Genomic DNA, 19,732 nt, shown 5'->3' with positions numbered 1-19,732 from the left:
TGAAGCACCTTAAGACCCTTCCATCTATGAAGAGTATTTGATTCTACCATATCTGGGTCTTGAGAAGAAGATTTTTGAAATTTTAGTCAATTTGACCCTTTTTTGCCCCGCCACTCAGGCCCCTGGGGGCTTAGGACTAAACCGGCAACAATTTTTGTTGACCTTTGTCCATGGAAGGTCTCTGCAAAATTTCATTGAAATTTGTTCAGGGGTTTTGGAGAAGAAGTCGAAAATGTAAATTGTTTACGGACGCACGACGGACAAAAGGCGATCGCAATAGGTCACTTGAGACTTTGTCTCAGGTGACCTAAAAATTCCGCTTATTGACAAAAACAAGATAAAAGGGGAAAATGAGTCCTTTAAGGTCTATTTAAATGTAAACACACCATAATGATATGTAAATGTTTAACTGATGACTCTCAAACCAAAAAATATACTGGTTGTTCGTTTCTACCTAAAATTCCAGAAACAATAGCAGCTACTCTTCACATTTTTTTTAAAATTCTAGTCATTTTGTTGTAGCTCTAGCTTATCTACAAGATTGGAAACATGTAGGCTATCAATACCTAAGCATGCTATTAATCAAAGCACAGGTCTAAAGGATTTATTAGTTGTCAAATAAAGTGAGACCGATCACATCAAAGTAGTTTTTCCTACCAACCAACAATAGTATTATTGCATGTGAATATTTCACCTAAACGCTACCTTTTATGAAAAAGAAGTTCACATTTACAAAGAGTCACCGAGATACTTACACAATGATGTTGTTGATGGGAATGTGTATCAACTTAACGAAGAAACCAATGAAACCCATGATAGCAAACCCAATGGCTGTGGCTATGGCAATCTTCTGGAACTCTGTAACATTAGGATACAAAAGGTGACCAACATTGCTTAAACTACAATACTCTTCACAGGAGAAATATACATGGGACACATCTTCATTTTTCACCATATCTCAATTTTCAATATAACTTGATGCTTACTCTGTCTAAATTTGCATGTTGTACTAAAAGTGAGGAGAAATAATGTAGACCATGGCTGTTACCCAATCATTTTGTTTATTAATAACATATTGTTCATAAAATCCATATATTTTATAGCGTTACATGACTTTTTCTTTTAAGAAAAAAACAAACAAACTGAAAATAAGATTTTTTCACGAAAAAAACAGAATCGATTTGCAAGCTATTCAACATTATTTCAGTCCGGTACAATAACTTTTGTAAAGTCTGAACTATAACCCGGTATTTTGTTTGCCAAAATCCAACTAACCTAGAAGAAAATTCCATACTCAAAATATTGTATTCAATATTGAACTTTTCGAGAGAAAAAAAATTCATTTGCAATTTTCCAAATTAAATTTGATTGCTGTTTTTCTCTTTTATATCTCAAACAGTGTACAATGTATACAAAGCATACAACAAATCTAAATATTACAGCTGTAAAGGATTATGTATCTAACCATTCTCTTTTCTAACATCAAATAATTTATTTCACCTACTCATATACTTAAAACCCTGGATCTGGTTTAGTTAAGTACACATTATATTACTTCTAACCAAATATACACCCAAAGAGATTTTGTTTACCTTTCCTATCTGGCTTTGTACACCTTTTGACCAATCTGATCGAGTCCTTGGCAAACTGCTTTGCAGGCTCTACAATCTGCATTACCTGATCCATGTCTGTAGACAAGAGAAAATGATGCAACATGTATATATTTATACAAGTTAAATACATATAACACAGAACTATGTAAACCTTACTTTGGTATGACTATGCTATCTAACTTTAGAAGTTGATTTGGCTATTCTTATTTAGAAACAATTACGCTAAATTTTGTGAATATATACAAAATAAAAATTGATCGACCAAAGCAATGTGTTATTTAATACTTATGTATTGCATCACAATTATTGCCTACTTCAACGAGAGTCGTGAACCATGGGAATTACCGTTCTTTACAAATGTCTAAAATACCAGTGTAGCATCAGAGAATTTCAGATATCTAAAATAATTTTTTAACTAACCCCTGTGGGTGAACCAGTAGTACATTAATAATGTACTACAATGTTTTAATTTGATACACGGCAAGAGTCACCATGGAGAAGAATCTTAAATTTCATACAGATAACAAAATAATTAAGACTCTACTGTGATGATATCACTCAAATATTCATTATAACTCGGTCAATATTGTCAAATTAAAATCTTCGTAGCCGGTCACGGCGATTCAGTTTTGTAAAACATATGGCATGGCCAATGTAAGATTTTACCTTTCCACAACACCAGATCGGATAATTCCCAACTAATTCGTCAAATCAATTAGCCCAGTCTTTTACACACTGAATGCCTTAATTATCAACAATGTGATTTAGGGAGTTGACCGATCAAAATAAGACAGAATGAAGTGACACGTTGCACACAGGCCTGTTCTAATCTAAGGCAGTAAGGGAGGTGTACTAGTACCGGTATTAAAAGCTTGGGTAAACAATAGCTGGTAAAATCTGGTTGAATGTGATCATAGTTATCTTTTCGACAAGTTCTACACCTAAATATGGAAAATAAACTTACTTGTTGTGGTAAATCTCTTAAAATGACGACGAGTACACGGTAAGATGTCAGACTACGGATGTGCGTCGTGTAAAGGGCTGGATGTTGCGATTGAATCTGATTGGTCTATAACGCGTACGTCAACAAGGTATGGGGAAACAACTCTGCATAAAATCTAGGTCGCGCACACCTAATTCGGCCAATCAAAATGTGGGAATATACAGCTCTATATAATAGTGGGACTCGATGAAATATGTGAGTTCTTCCTATAATAATAGCATATTTAGGAAGTTCTTAGGTTACGAAGTGCTTCGCTTGTGATGGTGCATTATCAGCAATAAGTACATATTTACGTGTAGGCCTATTTCAAGGTATTTCAGTCAAATTCAGATTCTGTTCTCAAGTGACACATAACTCAAATTTCACTTTCAACGATTTAGGGGAGAACTTTGTCCAAACTTGAAGCCGATTTTTTTCTCCATTGGCTATGGTTAAATTTTATCTTTTTTTTTCGGTATCGCATATCAGATGAGTTGTATACAGAATCAATATTAGTTTGATGAATATTGAATACCTTTCCACAAAATAACCAAACACACAAACCAAAAATCAGACGCGTGTGAAACGTTTAGGTAGAATTTTATGGTTTATTTTATTTTCAAAATTGTGAAGAAACTTGTCTGCGAATTTTTTGTTCGTTAGCGTCTTAAAATTGGGAAGCTTTGATAATAACAAATGCCACGTGATATATATAACTGCATATCGTGTTTTGGTACTATATCATATGTTAATTACTGACTGTTCGAGCGCTTACATGCAGTTACCTTGGCAAATGATCATACTAGTACGGAGCTTATATTACAGATTTAGAAAATTAAGAACAGAAGGTCACTCGGATGGTATCACTGTCCTCCGCAATCACCGAAACTTCAACAATAAACAAAGATTTGAAAGATTAAGGAACGAATTCTGCGTTCACATCAATTTCAACACAATAGGTAACCAATTTAGAATTTAACTAAGCAAATAATTTATGTACTTGCAATGCAGAACTAATTCAAGATTTTACTTTGGCTCAAGGGTAAATTGTGGACACAATATCTTATTCCGTGATTGATTTCTGATGACTTGACTGATATTGCCTGTAGTGGTGTAATCAATACGATTTGTCACCTGACAGGACAGGACCGGGGGTCGTCACACTGAAATAAAATAACTGTCTAGCTGTGGGTCAGGACCTACGTACTGTCGCTTCCGGCTTGTTGTCCGTATACTGGTCATTATATATATAATATACTATATGGTTTCAATGTAAGTAAAATGTGGAAACGAATACCTCAAACCAGAGACTTACTGATCAAACCCGTTTCTAGAGTTACTTCTAATACAACACTTGTACAATGGCTTCAGTTTCGAATTCCACATCATATACTGACAACAAATTCTTTTTTTAAAGTGGGTATCTCAGATAATCCACTATGTACTTTTTGTAATCAAGTCGAAGAAACTATAGTGCACTATATATTATGGGAATACCAGGAAGTTCAGTCTTTTCTGCAAATTTTTGAATCTCTTTAAGATGCATTGCTAATTCCTTTTCAATACAATAAACTCACATTCATATTATAATTGTTTACACAAACAGAACGATTTAATAAGAGCGATAACGAAATACTTTTAATAATTAAGCAATACATTTACAGTTTTAGATGTAACAATAAAATGTTGAATAACAACACTCTTATTTTTTAAATCAAGGACCATTACTCTGTACAACGTATATTGCAACTGGAAAAGGTTGTAACGCCACTATGTTAACGTTGTTTATATTCAGGACCATCTTTAATTGTTATTGTGTTCCCCAGCATCGTTGGCTCGTTCTGTTAAATCGGACTTTAGTACTACCGACACATGGCGATTTTAGACGTGCGTCTAGCATTTTAGTTTCCAATAATAACGTACTTTATAATAGTTGTCAATGAGAATCGCGGTAATTAAACATTTACATATATCATAGTTTAGTCGCATCTATAAGGATTACCTGGTCAGTCGTCATTTAGTCGTGTAGTTTGTCATTTTCAGTCGATCTTGTTCATATGTTTAATTTCGACAACATGTTGTTCTCCGGTAATGCAGTGCGCATGTCCGAGGCCGGAAGTTTACATTTTCACATTGTGTGCATGTCAACCAATCATATTAGAGTCCCGGCACGTGAATTTCTCGGGACGGTGTCCCGTTATTTTCGGGACTATTGCTAAACATCGGCAGTCACGACTCAGCAGCCGGTGAGTACACACGGTTTTAAGATCTCGGAACCGCTTACCAGGTTCGAGCGTGATTCACTTCCTATTTTTCCTAGGGATATAGCCTATTGTCATTTAATCTATCTATCAAACTATTTTTAGAAGGGATTTCCCTGTAATCGCTTATGGTAAAGTGACGTCAAAGTCGTATAAAATGTAGGTCAATGTTTACATTAGAAACCGTAACGAACTTCAGTCAGATATAATTCCTACTGCTAGAATTGAAACAAATAAGGTTTATTGTTGATATCTATATGTCAGATTTACTTTATAAGTCAGAATAATAGTGAAACTGAGCTATATTGGAAGTTTTAGTGTATATATGTACAGAACAAGAGTGAGATACGTTGATATGGACTTGTATTAACCTTGCAACTGTCATGCTCGTATGGCTCCAGTACTCCTATGTATATAAATAAACATTATAGAACTGTTCATTTGGCGTTTGTTCACTGTCACTGAGTGGGTTCAAAGTAGTATCCAGTTTAGAGTAGCCTTGCTTACCAGAGGCTGAAGAGACCCCATTGACCAGGGGCTAAGAAGAGACCCTATTGACCAAGGGTGAAGGGTTGGCTATCTTACTACAAATCATAGGCCTTGATAGAGATAGACCCGACCACGTTACAATTGGTGGCAGCGGTGGGATCAGTGTGAATCCTGTTAGTGTTTATTTAAGAACCACTCGGTGACAGTTAAAATAAAATAAAAATGCCTAGGAATTCTAAGAAACGTAGGGCAGAGGTAGACTCTAGGAAAAATAGGGACAGTAGGGATTTAGACATGCAGAAACAAAATCAGGGTATAGTAGAGATCAGTGGGAATGGTGCGGGGGAAGTTAATGATGTAGTTGAGAGTAGAAGGGTAAGACGAAAACCCAGTAGATATAGGGATGAGTCAGAGGAGAGTGTACCTGAAACCGAGACAAATGAAACCAATGATGACCAAGACAGTACCCAGGGAGACTATGTAAGTGTTTCCCAATTCCAGACCTTAGAAAATACCATATCAAATATCTTAGAGAGATTAGAGACCATGACAAGCAGACAAAATGGACTTGAGGACCTAATGAGACCCATTTCAGGGAGGGGAGAGAATATCACCTCCCAAAGCCATGACCAAAGCGTAATGTACCAGGATGGACCCAGGCATTCATTAAATAGGAATCTGGGACCATACAAGGACCGTTGTAGGGAGACCCTTATAAACCTCAGAGACCATGAGGTAGACCAGAGCTCTAGACCAGGGCTACGTCAAAGAGGACCACCATTAAATACAACGGAAAGACCTGAGGTTATGGAAAATGAAGGAACAAAGGTAAACCAACAATATAACAGAGGTCACAGACAGGGAGAGTCATGGAACCAGTCAGGGGAACCAGCGGAATTCTCTGAGGAACCCTATACACCAGGAAAACATTGGAATTGTTCAGACCAGGAGGATCAGAATGACAACCAAGGGTATGGACATTACTCGAGACCAGAGTTCTCCAGTCATGCTCAAGTCAACCATCCCTATGACAGACCTGCACAGAATAGGTTTCATGCCAACCTAGATACAGGGACCATGGACGGGATAAACCAGCAGCCAAGGGAACCATCTCAGGGGCTAAACTTAGCCCATGAGGGAGGAGACAGACAAATGTGCCTAGTAAGACACTCAGACCCTGGGGGCATGTCAGGACCTAGGACAGGTTTTTCTAAACCAGACCAGTATGATGGCAAGAGCAGCTGGACAGAATACCTCACACACTTTAATCTAGTGTCCACCATTAACCATTGGTCCAGGGAGGTTAAGGCATTGAAATTGGCCTCGTGCATGACGGGAACTGCTCGTGGCATACTTGGAGACCTTAAGGCGGAACAACTCTCTAACTTTGATTTGCTAGTACCTGTCCTCACTGCTAAATTTGAACCCAAGAATCAAAGTGAGATGTATCGAGCACAGGTAGAAGCCAGAGGACGTAAAAGCAATGAGTCATTGATGTCACTGGCTCAGGACGTGAAGCGTTTAGTCCGGTTGGGGTACCCTACAGCTCCTAATGAGGTCAGGGAGAGTTTGGGATACAAATACTTCAGGAATGCATTAAATGACCAAGAGATGGAGTGGGCTGTGTGTCAAGGCAGTGGAGAAAACGTTGATGAGGCATTGAACTTAGCTCTGAAGTATGAGGCGTTTAAAGTGGGGAGAAGTAAAGGGCGTTCTGAGCGCCATAATCTCAGACAGAGTACAATGGAGGATCAGGGGGAGATAACCCATGACCAAAACCTAGAGGAGAGGGATGATCAGATGGAACACCTGGTAAGGAGAGTCCTTACCATGCAAAATAAAGTTAAAGATGAAAACAAGAAAGGAAAATCCACTCAAGACCAGGGTGCCATTGTTTGCTTCAAGTGCAAGAAACCAGGACATAGATCGGTGGAGTGTAAATCAGGAATAACCTGTTACAATTGTCAAAGATCCGGACATTATGCCAGAGAATGTCGGAGGAATAGGGATCAAGAAACTAGTGAAAGGAACGGAGGCCAAGATCAAAGACAAAGAGGATATGGACAAAAACAAAGGCAAAACCAGGCTCAAGGTCAGGATGCCAGATCTATGGAGATGTACAGCTTGCCTTTAAACCAATAATGGCTGAGTCAGAGGGTCATGACCCAGCCAGAGGAGACAAAAGTGTAGAGGGACCCAGTAACATATTTGAAATAACAGGCAAAGGAACAAGTCAGGATGGATTATTTGTATGGGCACAACTTTACAAGAAACCAGTGGACTGTCTTGTTGATACAGGAGCGACCATATCTGTACTACACAGTCAAGTGTATAGGAGTTTACCAGAGGGGACAAGGCCAGCTCTGGATGTAGATTGTGGAAAATTGAAGATGGCAGACGGAAAGATGGTGACACCTTTGGGGATAGCCACCTTTCCCCTTAGGATACAAGGAGACCTGTTACCATGCAAGATGATCGTGGCAGACATTGAAGTACCAGTTGTTTTGGGTTACGATTTCCTGAGGGCACAAGATAGTGAAATAAAGATAGGGAAGGGAACCATTATGTTCAATGGACGAGAAATACCTTGCCATCTGGAAAGCCAGAGATCCAGAAAAGTATTCCGTATAAGGATGGCAGAGAAGGTGGTAATACCACCATCTACTGAGGTCATAGTTCCCACAGAAATCATAGGTGATCATCCGGTCGAAAGGAATGCCATATTAGAAACAGGAAGTAAAACCCTTATCGAGCAAGGAATCCTAGTGGGGCGATGTGTGTTTGATACCTGGGGAACCATGGTACCGGTTCGCTTGGTGAATTTGACCAATAAACCACAAATCATACACAAGAAAACTGTAACTGCCCAGTGTGAAACAATTAACCCTGACCAGGTGACAGATTTCTTTGAGGAGAATCCATCAATACCAGGGAAGAGACTCCGGCACATGAGACACCAAGAAGAGGAGCGTGACCAGACAACCAGTGATTTACCTACACATTTGGAACCAGTATTAGATAGTTGCAAGGATAACCTTGCTAAGGAACAAGTACAAAGGGTGGCCAAATTACTCCGTAAACATAGCCAGGTGTTTGCAAGAAATAAAGATGATCTAGGCAAGACTGGAATAGTGAAGCACAGGATAAAAACAGAACAAGCTCACCCTATCAAACAAGCTCCCCGGCGGATACCGCTAGCAAAAAGAGCAGATGCTGAGGCTGAGATACAACGAATGCTTAAAGCAGGGGTTATTACGCCATCTAAATCCCCATGGGCCAGTGGAATTGTCTTAGTTAAAAAGGCTGATAACTCATGGCGCTTCTGCATAGACTATCGCAAGCTTAACGAAGTCACAGTGAAGGATTCATACCCCCTCCCAAGGATAGATGACTCCTTAGATACACTTAGAGGCTCTAAATGGTTTTCAGTGCTGGACTTGCAAAGTGGATACTGGCAAGTTGAAGTTGACCCCAAGGATAGAGAAAAGACGGCTTTTGTCACCACTAGTGGACTTTATGAGTTTCAGTGCATGCCGTTTGGCCTGTGTAATGCGGCAGCCACCTTTGAGAGACTCATGGAGTGCGTCCTTCGTCAGGAGCAGTGGCATTCTTGCTTGATTTACGTGGATGACATAATAGTCTTCGCAGAGTCCTTCGAGCAACATCTAGAACGGCTTGATGAGATTTTGAGTAAGATTGGGGAGGCGGGTCTTAAAATATCTCCCAAGAAGTGTAAACTTATGCAAAAAGAGGTAAAATTCTTGGGACACCTGGTTAAAGAGGAAGGAATTTCCCCAGATCCAGCAAAGACAGAAAAGGTCGATACGTGGCCTCAACCTAGGTGTGTAAAGGAAGTACGTAGTTTCCTGGGAACCGTGGGCTACTACCGTAAGTTCATCAAAGGTTTTGCAGCAATAGCTAAGCCGCTTCATAAACTGACCGAAAAGGAGTCGGAGTTTGTCTGGTCTGAGGAGTGTCAGGAAGCCTTTAACCAGTTGAAAAAGGCTTTGGTTACCTCCCCTGTACTGGTGTATCCAGATGCAAAGAGACCATTTGTATTGGATACCGACGCTAGTGGATTTGGAATCGGAGGAGTTCTTTCCCAGCAGCAAGAGGATGGAGAACATCCTATCTGTTATTTCAGTCGAACTCTGTCTAAGACAGAAAGGCAATATTGCGTGACAAGAAGGGAGCTTCTGGCTGTGGTAGAGGCAATTAAGCACTTCCATCACTACTTGTATGGATCCGAGTTTCTAGTTCGTACAGACCATAGTGCACTGAACTGGATACGAAGATTCAAAAATCCTGAAGGACAGTTGGCCAGGTGGCTCGAAGTGCTAGATACCTATAACTATCAGATCCAGCATAGACCAGGTAGGGTCCACGCCAATGCTGACGGATTGTCTCGGAGATCCTGTGATAATTGTAAGTTCTGTAGGAAGCTGGAAGAGACTCATAGGATGGAGGTCCCGGAACCTGAAAGACAAGAGAAAAGTAACAAAATCATGAGTTTAAGTTCAAAGGAGACTTTTGAATGGTTTCAAGGTCGAACCCAACAAGAACTGTTAGAGCACCAGAAAGAGGATGCTTCACTTAAGTATGTTTGGCAATGGAAAAGGGCTGGACAGCGTCCAAAATGGAAAGAGGTAGCTCCTATGTCCAGAGAGGTGAAGTCCTACTGGGCTCAGTGGAACCGTATTGAGTTGCGAGAAGGGATACTATACCGTATCTGGTTAAAAGAAGAAACAAATGAAGAGATTTGGCAAATTATTATACCAAAAATATGGACTAAGGAGGTCATGCAAAAGCTACATAATGACGTAGGGGCCGGACACTTGGGCCTCACAAGGACATTAGCCCGCATACGAGAACGTTTCTATTGGGCAGGTCTGAGTCAGATGGTGCGTCGTTGGGTGGAGCAGTGTACAGAATGCCAAGCTAGGAAGCAACCGCGTAAGAGTACAAGGGGAAAGATGAGCCAGTACCGAGTTGGAGCACCGATGGAGAGGATTGCCTTGGACATCATGGTTAATTTCCCTGAAACCTCAAAAGGGAACAGATATGTGTTAGTTGTCACTGACTACTTCACTCGCTGGGCAGAAGCTTATCCTATGCCTAATCAAGAAGCCTCCACAGTAGCAGAAATCCTGGTTAAGGAATTTATATCGCGTTATGGTGTACCACGTCAAATACATTCCGATCAAGGGAGACAATTTGAATCAAATCTGTTTCAACAGTTGTGTGATAGACTAGGGATGGACAAGACGCGTACTACTGCATACCATCCACAGGGCGACGGGTTAGTGGAGCGTTTGAACCGCACAATTCAGGACATGTTAAGTAAAGTCGTCCATAGGAATCAGAAAGATTGGGAGGAATTTCTTCCCTTGGTGATGTATGCCTACCGTTCATCAGTACAGGAGAGTACGGGAGAAACTCCTGCGATGATGATGTTGGGACGGGAGGTGGAGCTCCCTGTCGACCTGCTGTATGGGAGACCGCCTTCAGACCAATCTGACCAAGACAACATTACAGACAACCATAGTTTTGTAGAAGACCTACTCAACCGTATGTGGAAAATACATGACCTGGCTAGAGATAAAATGAAGGTGACAAGTGACAGACAAAAGAAACATTATGACAGTAAGGCATCTGACACCCAATTTAAGGTAGGGGACCAGGTGTGGGTATATGAATACAAGTCTTACGGAGGAAAAAGAAAGCTAGCCAGACCCTGGGAGGGCCCATACACCGTAACCAGAAAACTATCAGATATAGTGTACTGCATAAAGAGGGGACCTCATGCCAAAAGTAAAACAGTAAACATGAGAAGACTAAAACCGTATAAAGGCGAAGTAAAGAGGTGGTTTGTACCCTCTTCTGATAGAGTACTGCGGCCATAGAGATCAATCAGTTGCACATGTATATACGTTAACCAGTATATGCAGTATAACCGGGAACCAAGGATGTTTTCTGTTTGTTTGTTCCAGGTTCACCATGTACAATTACAAGGGGAAACAAGTACGTCAGCCAGAGTGACCAAGATATGGTGAAGTGCGATGACTGTGGGAGGAGATTCTTCTCTGAGGCACGCCTGAAGCACCACGTCAGGAATGACCATGGGGAGAGAGTGAGCTGCACTTTATGCAATTACTCGGTGACGAAGGCGAGGCGGCATCGGCTGAGAGATCACATGAAAACCCACCAAAGACCGAGGTCGAGGAACAATGGACCCCTCGACAGTTCAACAATTACATTCCCCTCCCCTAGGAAGATTACCGCCACACCACCGCAAGAAAGACTTCTGTGGACATCGCCACCCCTGTCGCCGTTGATGTCGGAGTGGGAGGGTTCCCCAGAGATCACAATCGGGGAGGAGGCAGAGCTCCATCAGGTGGTTGCGGAGGCTATGGGGTGGAGCCAGACAGCGTCTGAGGGGGCTCAACAGCCCCAGACTACGGCAGTTGTTACCTCATTGGATCTGCCAGCTCCAATAGAGGACAGTAGGATAACAGCTGTCAAGTTGCCAAAGGGATCAAACAAGGTGGTGACCGAGCAAGATGGGGTAGGTCCTGTGACCGAACAGGAAGGAAGGGCTGGGGCATGCAGCATGGACTTCCTGGCAGACGACCCAAGATATTTTTTTTTTGGTGCTCCCAGCTCTATAATGGAGGGCCACACAGCCCAGCTGTTGAGGGCGACCCGCACGGCAGTCAGGAGGACGGGCAGAAAATTTAAAAGGCACTTCCTGCCAGTTGGCTACCTGGGAGTCCGACGGGAGGAGACGGCGGTGATGCCCGACGGGACCCGGTATAGCCTGGTGGATTACTGGACACGGGATCCAGAGTGTAGAAAGACGCGGGAGTGTGCCACTCAGACAAACTGATTTTAATTTATAGGTATATATAAAAAAAAAAATATTACATGTAGGTTTAAACAATAATTATCATAATAATTCAAATATAAAAATATATTTGTGGCAGCTTGTCCATATTCTAAAGCATTTTAATATGTATTACTTTACTTCGTTAATTTAATTTCAAGAACAAAGTTATTATCTATTCTAGTCTAATGAATTTAGTATAGAATGTTTGGAAATCTTGTTAAAAGTTTGTTTACTTTAAGCGAAACACAGATTAGGTAAAGTCAATTATCAAGAGGAGAATTATATAACAGTTGTAATATACAGAATATAGTATGGTGTGTACTTGGGTGAAAGTATACCATGTATATATGGTAAATGGATGTGAATAAGGTACAATAGTTCATGCATAATGTAGATAATGTGAATAGTATGAAATTATGCGAAACGTGTACTTCAAAGTTTATTATAATATATTGGATGTATCGAGTAAGTAAGTTTTTTTTTTTTTTAGAAATTGCAAGTTAAATATATATATGAGTTCCAATGTTTGAATTTATCTGCTGTTAAATACAGTCAGCATGTCAAATTTTTAGATACACATGGTAACTGTGCACATACCATTCAAAAGAATTAACATTGTTAAGTGCATATAGTTGAGAGTTTTTAATAAGTGAGGGCTATGTTATTTTTGCATTGTTTGCTCTAGTGAGAATGTGTCATAGTATTCAAACAATATATGTGAGGTTAATTGTTCATAATTATATTTATTCATCTTTCAACATAAGTATTATTGTAAAGGTGTAATGTCCGGGGCGGACATTCAAGTGTGACGGGAGTAATGTAACGCCACTATGTTAACGTTGTTTATATTCAGGACCATCTTTAATTGTTATTGTGTTCCCCAGCATCGTTGGCTCGTTCTGTTAAATCGGACTTTAGTACTACCGACACATGGCGATTTTAGACGTGCGTCTAGCATTTTAGTTTCCAATAATAACGTACTTTATAATAGTTGTCAATGAGAATCGCGGTAATTAAACATTTACATATATCATAGTTTAGTCGCATCTATAAGGATTACCTGGTCAGTCGTCATTTAGTCGTGTAGTTTGTCATTTTCAGTCGATCTTGTTCATATGTTTAATTTCGACAACATGTTGTTCTCCGGTAATGCAGTGCGCATGTCCGAGGCCGGAAGTTTACATTTTCACATTGTGTGCATGTCAACCAATCATATTAGAGTCCCGGCACGTGAATTTCTCGGGACGGTGTCCCGTTATTTTCGGGACTATTGCTAAACATCGGCAGTCACGACTCAGCAGCCGGTGAGTACACACGGTTTTAAGATCTCGGAACCGCTTACCAGGTTCGAGCGTGATTCACTTCCTATTTTTCCTAGGGATATAGCCTATTGTCATTTAATCTATCTATCAAACTATTTTTAGAAGGGATTTCCCTGTAATCGCTTATGGTAAAGTGACGTCAAAGTCGTATAAAATGTAGGTCAATGTTTACATTAGAAACCGTAACGAACTTCAGTCAGATATAATTCCTACTGCTAGAATTGAAACAAATAAGGTTTATTGTTGATATCTATATGTCAGATTTACTTTATAAGTCAGAATAATAGTGAAACTGAGCTATATTGGAAGTTGTACAGAACAAGAGTGAGATACGTTGATATGGACTTGTATTAACCTTGCAACTGTCATGCTCGTATGGCTCCAGTACTCCTATGTATATAAATAAACATTATAGAACTGTTCATTTGGCGTTTGTTCACTGTCACTGAGTGGGTTCAAAGTAGTATCCAGTTTAGAGTAGCCTTGCTTACCAGAGGCGGAAGCGACCCCATTGACCAGGGGCTAAGAAGAGACCCTATTGACCAAGGGTGAAGGGTTGGCTATCTTACTACAAATCATAGGCCTTGATAGAGATAGACCCGACCACGTTACAAGGTGAATACTATATGCAGAGATTTACAACATACTGGGGAAAATGGATGCGGCTGATAAAGCGTGTGGACTAATGTTAAATATAAGTGTACTTATAATTATATACACAAACTAACACACATATACACACTGTTTATGTATTGAATATTTCAAATATGTTATATAAAAATTAGTACAGTACTCTGGCAATATATTTTGCTGATTCTGTAAAGTAATATATTTTTAAGTACTATATGAATATAAGTCAACATCCCTGTATCTGTTATCTATCTTTCTCTTTCCTTCCTTTTTCAACAATATTATATACATGAGATATAGCAATTGCAGGGATTCTTTTTGTTGATAGAGTGTAGGTGTGTGTGTGAGTGAAAACTTAAACAATTGGGTGTATTTGTCGATGTTTTTCTTTTTTAGATAAAGTGCAGTGTATGCCTTGGTTCTGTAATCAAGTGTACATGTAGTTATATGTATAAAAATAAAACACGATGTTGTGTGTTAGTCGCAAACTTTGTACACATGTAACAGGATATTTAAAAGAAAAAATGTTATGCTGATCTTCCTCATTATGAAAATGAATGATGATGAAGTGTGGTTTAGTGGCAGTGTTAATGACATTTATATTAGCATGATATCGATAATGGTAAAAGTGAGGGTGCTGGTGATGTGCTGAGCTAAATGACTTTGTAAATGATGACATTTGTTTTGTACAGATTGGTGATCCTGAGTTAAAATGATAGTGTTATTAATTCGGTTGATATTGATACGAATAGCACTGATAGCAACATCAATTGTGAGTCGTGCTGCTGTAGGTACTCATTGTGTGATGATGATGATGATCGTATGGCCATGATGAGGGGATAACTATGATGTAATGTAACTAAACTACGGTTGTATTGTATCAGAATAATTCTGAATGATTTAACCTATTCATTTATCCTACCACAATAACGTTGTTAATACTGTGCAGTAGCGTTTTCATTAAATTAATATCATGCAAGTATCATTTGTACCAAACATTTTAACGAATAATGCCGGTAACTGATATCTTTTGGCCCTTCTAGCACAAATTAGACGTAAATGAAGATATCTTAAAAGTGATATACTACTTTTGGTCATCTGTTTCTTACTTACCTGTCATGATGGTGATAGTAATGAAATGCGCGTATCTTCAAAACATTCAGCAAGTCCCCTGTCTCATTACTCCTCTAGGGGGAGATACAGATCTCCCATTCCAAACATATATCAACAGCATAATTGAGCTTACACTGTAACAGTCATAACAAAATCAACAAAAGGGTTTGAAACCAACCAGTGGACATCTATCGTAACCAGACCACCTCTCCTCCGATCCCTCGTTTCACCCCTTCCTTCATCGTGTGTATTCGTTAGAAAGTATATTAAATACAGCAGAGATACATGTCGATAGACGTATACTGAAACAGAGGACTTACACCATGATTACAGTAGGAAACCGCTAACTCGAACTCGTAATTACATGATCAAGTTATCTACTTTAAAGGAGGAGGGTCGTATGTTACTGTTAGAGGTCCTTATATGATATATAGTAAAAAGGAGGATACTAATCATTCATGATCGAGATTCCGATATCTCATGAATAGTTACTGTATAATAAGTTTTTCCACCAAAGTGGTTGTTGAGAGCAGATTGAAAGTGTAAAGGTTATACTTTTAGAATAACGAGTTGTTCCCAAACCATGCTGATGACTGTACAGCAGCTTTGATGTTGGTGTCCACTTTACTCTTTTTTCCTATCGGTAAAACTCAGGATTCACGTCAAGAAATGTTTACATTCGGAAAAAGAAGAAACATTAAATCCCAACACACTCGGAGAACAATGTTACCAAATTAACATGTAATTTTCATTGATGACCCTTGTTTAAATTTGTTAAATGTTGAACCTTATATTTGTTTTTGGAAAGGACGTTAATAATGTCCTTTTTACTGTAATATGATTTTAAATCAATTCAGAATGAAGTGTGTTCTATCTATTGACAATCTAGACATTGTGAACAACTTATGTTTGGTTGGAGTGTTCAGAAAATGGAAAGGACGTTGTTTCTGATATTTCATGTAGGGCGACCAATGTGTCAATTATTAACGAAGCTATGCGAACATTTGATGTTTTCACAATAATAGCACGTGTGAGCGGTCTCTCCATAGGTAGGTAAAGACAGGTTTATCTTAAACGGGAATACACTTGTGAAGTGTGTGAGAAAAGGAAACCTTTTCATGTCCCACCTAGGAAAAGACAGCTCACACGCGCTATTATTCTGAAAACACATCGGCTATCGTTCAATAACATTAAGTTATTAACCAATGAAAAGTGTTGTTACATTGCAGCTGATGAAGAATTAAAGTTAATCATATGTTAAGCTATTGAACCATGTAGAAAATAAAAAAAGGTTACCGTCTCGTTAACGAGAAAATAATGAATCAGTCGAAATTAGGGACCATAAACTCTTTTTTTTTTATTTATAAACCTATTCAGCTCACAATAATGCTTAGAACAATATATCACGTTTGGATTTCATGATCAGAAACAACAGATGGAATTTATACGTAATTTTTCTTCTTCTTTTTAGTTTATAATTATTATTGATACAAACGAAACTTAAGTTGATTTTGCCAATATACACAGATGGATTTTGCTCAAAACTATCAGGTATACATGCAATAGTAAAAATAAAAAATAAAACACACAAAAAACCACAGAAAACTATGCACTCGGACGGATTCGAATCAAAGCGTTTGCTTCGTGATATCAGATGCCTACAACTTAACAATCAAATCAAGACACACTAACAGAACAAAACCCCGACTTCTACCAGGTTTATCCAATGAGTCAGGATGGAGGAAACTTAAAGCGATTGTGGGAGAAAGTAGATTATCTGCGTTCTAGGCATCCTCGATATCCAGGGATTACGCAACCCTGGATATCAAGTTCGATTCCAGGTGTGCAGAGAGCGAAAGTGAGGGTAACCCCTGGATATCAAGTTTGATTCCAGGGGTGCAGCGAGCGAAAGTGAGCGTAACCCCTTGATATCGAGGATGCGTTCTAGGTAGGGTAAGAGATACTTAAGAAATTTACTAACTTTATAACAGACCAGATCTATATAAACAATACCTTAACTGGATTAAATTAACGTGCTGTACGAACACACTTGGGAGATTTTTTAAAACTTTGATTTCATTTATAATGAAGATAATATCATTTCGAAACTATAATGTATTGGACGGGTGTTTAGTAATTAAGTAGTGGAGGGGATCTGGCGATTTACATTCATAGTAAACAATCGATCACTGGTATGTTAGTGAAGAACCATTCCTGCAGGGTATCCGTATGACGCGTACCGGGAATCTTCTTCGGCATATTCAGGATATCCGAAGATATAAAGTCCAAACGTTCCCATGCTTTTATGTTCCATTACATAGGTAGTACGACAAAGGACGCTCAGGCGGAAACCTTCGTACACTTCACTTCCGACACGAACTTCTTGTTTGGAGTCCGGTGTAGGATATATTAACTCATTGTTTAATCGTAGTTCATCCTTCAGATTTGTTTTACAAATAACATACAGCTCATGAATGAAATTGTTTGTGTAGTACGGTATATAGAATTGGTAGCTCGATCGATACTGATCTATGCCTACTATCCACAGTAAAAAGGGATTTGGCTTGGTAGGTCTGGCTAGTACAGTAACGACCAAGTCATGGTCACTGGTGATTACCATTGGCTTGAGTCCAATGTGTCTGTCGTACGGCTCACACGCTTTTAAAATCCTCTGCTCCCTGCTGCCGTTGTGGTCTAGCACAGCACTGTTCTTGTCCTTGATGGACAACAGTTGTACCAGACTCCACGCACTGACAACGTTTGGTACGATAAAAGACCGTGATAGTTGAGTTGAAGGAAGAACTGTGGTGATGACAGATTTACACTTGGGTTCGTCAGCTTTATACCCTGTCCCTGACATCACACATACTGGTACTGTTGAGTGGATCGTTGTACCTGCTAAACTAACGCTATGTGCAATTGTCAATATCTTTCGTCTCGGAATAAATACAGATACATACTCACCCGATTTGTACAGTCTATTCTTGAAACTAACTAATCCCGAAACTTGTCTAAATGTTATTGTTACTTTCGAGTCGTCATGTGGTGGGAACAAGCTTATTTTGCCCATCGATGTATCACCAAAGATTTGCATAGGTATAATGTAGTCATGCGAACACTTGTCCGCAGGTATGGCGAAAGTGGCATCACTCTGGTTTCCGTAATGTATAAATAAAGATATTCGGTCGCAGACTTTATGTTAATGCTGTGTAAAGATTCATCTAATTGCAGTTTGGCAGCGTCCTTGTCTAGAAGTGAGTATCTGTTATTTCCCGGAAAAATAGACATATTATACTCAATGGGATACTGGAGAAACACCCATCCCTCCCGTCCGGAAAACAGCTGGAGATCTGTGTGATTGTGGAACCAGCTATTACCTAGGGTCCCGAGAGCATACGTGTTGTGAACATCGTGCTGGTTTTCACCTAAAAAACGCAAGAGACACAGACGTTTAGCAAGTTTAACTACACTATATCTTCAAACTCGATACGAAAATACAATACCAAGAGCGGCAAGGAAGGGGATCAAAGAGTTCCGTAAAATTCTAGAGGCGGAAGCAAAACAATACGTCTTTTACAAGCGTTGATTGGATACTGATGAAGTGGCTTTTTCTTACACGAAATGACAATAAAGAATTCGTCTGTAAACAAGAAGTATAATGTAAGTATTTTTATGAATCTATTGAAGAATGACACATTACATTTTCCTTCTGTAGTCTCAGCAATGAGGGTCGAACGGCCTATTTGGACGAGTACAGCGCCCACCAGTAGGACAATGGTACTGATCGCTAGGCACAGACGTGTACGGAGTCTTTCTGTGGAACAATGTACATTCGATTAATGAATGTTAATTTATTTATTGCATTGTACTTTAATTCATAAATCTAAGAAAATGTTTCTGTCAAAAAAACAATAAATCTATCCTTACAATGTCTTGCCGAATTATTAAGGCATTAATACGTGACAACATTCATACCGATATGACCATTTAAGGTCATGACAGGAGTGAAATGAGTTTTCGTTACAAACAGCTGTATGAAAGAAACTTCTCATATATTTTTTTCCATGTGCCTTACCTAAACAGTGTGTTGGAAGAATTTAGTCTGAATAACAAAAATAACGAATAGGAAAGCTATAATTAAGACACACTAGATTGTTAATTATACGAGAAATTAACTGTAGGGTAGACAAGCTCTTGTCCGATACTCTCAATTAACAGAAGGGTAGTCAGGCTTTTGTACGATACTCTCAATTAACGTTAGGGTAGTCAGGCTTTTGTACGATACTCTCAATTGACAGTAGGGTAGTCAGGCTTTTGTACGATACTCTCAATTAATTGTAGGGTAGTCAAGCTCTTGTACAATACTCACAATTAACAGTAGGGTAGACAAGCTTTTGTATGATACTCTCAATTAACTGTAGGGAAGTCAAGCTTTT

The 19,732-nt window shown here is 39.3% G+C and overlaps 1 protein-coding gene across 1 annotated transcript; it reads right to left on the bottom strand.

The window, feature by feature from the left end:
* Positions 1-17,207: 17,207 nt before the first annotated feature.
* On the bottom strand, positions 17,208-18,715 carry LOC110451452. The gene has a single exon (XM_021499482.1). The coding sequence runs from the start codon at positions 18,388-18,390 to the stop codon at positions 17,494-17,496; it is 897 nt and encodes a 298-aa protein (XP_021355157.1). The 5' UTR covers positions 18,391-18,715; the 3' UTR covers positions 17,208-17,493.
* Positions 18,716-19,732: the final 1,017 nt, after the last annotated feature.

The sequence above is a fragment of the Mizuhopecten yessoensis genome, unplaced genomic scaffold (assembly GCF_002113885.1).
Source record: "Mizuhopecten yessoensis strain PY_sf001 unplaced genomic scaffold, ASM211388v2 scaffold649, whole genome shotgun sequence".
NCBI classification, from domain to species: Eukaryota; Metazoa; Mollusca; class Bivalvia; order Pectinida; family Pectinidae; genus Mizuhopecten; species Mizuhopecten yessoensis.
This window is presented reverse-complemented; position numbering and strand designations above follow the sequence as displayed.